Here is a 2,594-nt window from a genome sequence, read left to right as displayed (position 1 = left end):
GGCCCATCCAGGCCGCCTCTTTATTCTCCAGTGAAGCAAAGCAAGAGAGGGGACACGCAACCCCCGCCCCCCACCCCCTAGCAGGACCCTCACCCCACCGGGCTCCCTAGGCCTCCTGTGGCACAGACCCCTTTCTCCGCAGCAAGCCAAGGGGGAAGAAGGGGAGCGTTAACCCCATCGGGACTCCATTTCGAGGGGCGCACCAGGGAGCAGAGAGCTTACCAGTGGGGAGGGGGTGGGCGCCCCCCCTTCGAGCGGCTCAAACAAAGGGTCAAGCGGGCGGCTCCCACAGGGTGTGGGGCAGCGACGCCCGGGGGGGGGGGGGGGCGTGTACCCCACGCGGCGGTGGAGAGGAAGGCAGGACCCGCGACACGAAAGCCCACGGCCCCCCCCCGGCCTTGCCCGTCCCCCCGCCTTTGTCTGCTCGGCGGCGGCGGTTCCAGCACCACGGACAGCTCCGGGGCCGCCGGCGCAGGGCCCGGCCCGCCCAGCCCGAGGGGGAGGGCGTTCACATGCACCCCCTGCCTGGGGCCCCCCAGCGCCCAGCAGACCCCCACACCCACCTGCCCCGGACCCCCAGCTCCATTCCCCATCCCTTTTATTTTTTTTGACAAAACGCATCCAGGGGCCTCTGCCCTTCGGCAGCCCCAGCCCCACCCCCACCCCCCATCGCGCGGGCGGGAGGGACCCCCCCACCCATCCATCCATCCCCCGGTCTTCGCCGTCTCGGTGTGCCGGAGCGCAGCCCCCAGCTGGGGTCGGAAGGCGGGGGGAGCGGCCGGATCCGGAGCAGGGAGGGTCCAGGCAGCGTCTCCGTGGAGAGACGGTGGGGAAGGCGGGGGTGGGGAGTGGGGGCGGTGTGTGTGAATCCGGCAGTCCTTCGCCTCCCCCGCCTCTCGGTGCGCGGCCCCTTCCGCCCCAGGCGCCGGAGGCCCGGTACCTCCCTAGCGGTCCAGGCTGATCGTCCAGTGCTTGGACCCGTCTCCGCCCTCGCCCTCGCTCTTGAGGTCCTGGAAGAGTTGCGTGAAGTAGTGCGGGTCTGCGTTGATTCGCAGCATCTTGGCGCTGAGGCGCTGGATGATACCCAGGCAGCGCTCCCAGAAGCGCCCCTTGTCGCCCTCCACCAGGAAGGGCTTGAGCGGGTAGGAGATCTCGTTGCCCATGTAAGAGTAGGCGAGATAGAGGCAGGTAAGGAAGGCGGCCTGCAGCTCGGCCTGGCTCCCGATGTCTTCGCCCCGCAGCGCTTCCCGGCACAGCAGGTAGACGAACACCAGGTTGGCCGGGGTGATGAAGCCCTGGTCCTGCCAGCCCTGCAGCAGCAGCGAGCGGTCCACGCTGCGGAACCAGGAGATGAGCTCGCCGGGGCTCAGCTCCTTCAGCCGGTAGCAGCGGCGGCAAACGAAGTCCCCCAAGCAGCGCAGCAGCTCGCCGGTGGACGCCTGTACCACCACGCGGCGCGGGGAGCCCGGGGTGCGGTTACCGGCCGGCGGCGGCGGCGGCTTGCCCCCGCCGGAGCCCGGGTGCAGCTCCTGCGGCGCCGAGGGCACGGTGGGCACCGGCACGGCCAGCGGGCCCTGCTTGGCGCCGTCGGCCGGCCCCACCACCGACTTGCGCAAGTTCTCCCGGTTGCGCTGCACCACCAGCGGGTCGGGCTGGCCCAGGGTCCCCCCCGGGACCCCGCCGCCGCCGGGCTTCGGCGTCACCTTCTTGGTGCTCTTCTTCTTCTTGGCCGAGGCGGCCACCAGCCGCTTCCAGGTGAGCGCCGAGATGAGCACGCTAGGGCGCTTCAGCCGGCTCTCGCCCTTCCCCGGCACCCTTCCCGGCGCCTTGTCGGCCAGCAGCCCCCCGCCACCGCCGCCGCCCTTGCCCGAGGAGGCGGCGGGGGGAGAGGGAGAGCACCGTGCCCATGCTAACGCCGAGCGGGACGGGCGTGCGGGGGCCGGGGCACCGGCACCGCCCATAGGAGGCCGGGGGGTTGCGGGGGGAGGCGGCCGCCCGCACCGGGGCCGCGGTGCCCGAGGATGCTCCGCCGCGCCCGCTCTGGGCTCCGCGCCCGCCGCTGCAGCCAGCCGCGGCCCCGCCGCTCCCCGCCTCCCCGCCGCCAGCCAATCGCCACCGCACAAGCCCCCGCTACGGCCCGCCCCCTCGCCGGTGGGCGGCGGGGGAACCGGCGGCGGCGCGACCTTCACCGGCGGGGTGCTCGCCCAGTGCTCCCGCCGGGGCGGGGCCTGCCGTGCTCTCCCGGCCCTCTCTGTTAGGGACGTGGGGAGGTGGCAGGACCCTGCGCGGGGTGGGGGAGCCCGGGGAGGCAGGGGGTACAGGAAGGATCTGGGGGGCATCTTCTGAACTTGGCTGCTCTTACTCGGATTCTGCTCTCTATTCTTAGGTACAAGGTAAGGGATGAACCTTCCCAGATCAGCACACACTTCCCCCGGCTCCCTGCCCCAAAATGGTGCTAGGGGGACACAGTGGGGAACAACAGCCCTGGGAAATGCCAGAGGGGAGGATGAGGAGAGGTGAAGGTCAGGAAGGCTGTGAGCGTGTGCCGGAGGGGAAGCTGGAGAGGACTGGGGCTGGGGAAAGGCTGGTTGTGA

General features: G+C 71.7%; 1 protein-coding gene across 1 annotated transcript; it reads right to left on the bottom strand.

Annotated features, from left to right (window-relative positions):
* Window positions 1–630: 630 nt before the first annotated feature.
* CDK5R2 (cyclin dependent kinase 5 regulatory subunit 2) lies at window positions 631–1,967 on the bottom strand. Its single transcript, XM_075092558.1, is given in 2 exon segments — window positions 631–1,883; window positions 1,885–1,967. Coding segments are annotated over 2 exon segments (963 nt in total). The 5' UTR covers window positions 1,909–1,967; the 3' UTR covers window positions 631–944.
* Window positions 1,968–2,594: the final 627 nt, after the last annotated feature.

This window comes from Phalacrocorax aristotelis, chromosome 5, assembly GCF_949628215.1.
Source record: "Phalacrocorax aristotelis chromosome 5, bGulAri2.1, whole genome shotgun sequence".
Lineage (NCBI taxonomy): Eukaryota > Metazoa > Chordata > Aves > Suliformes > Phalacrocoracidae > Phalacrocorax > Phalacrocorax aristotelis.
This window is presented reverse-complemented; position numbering and strand designations above follow the sequence as displayed.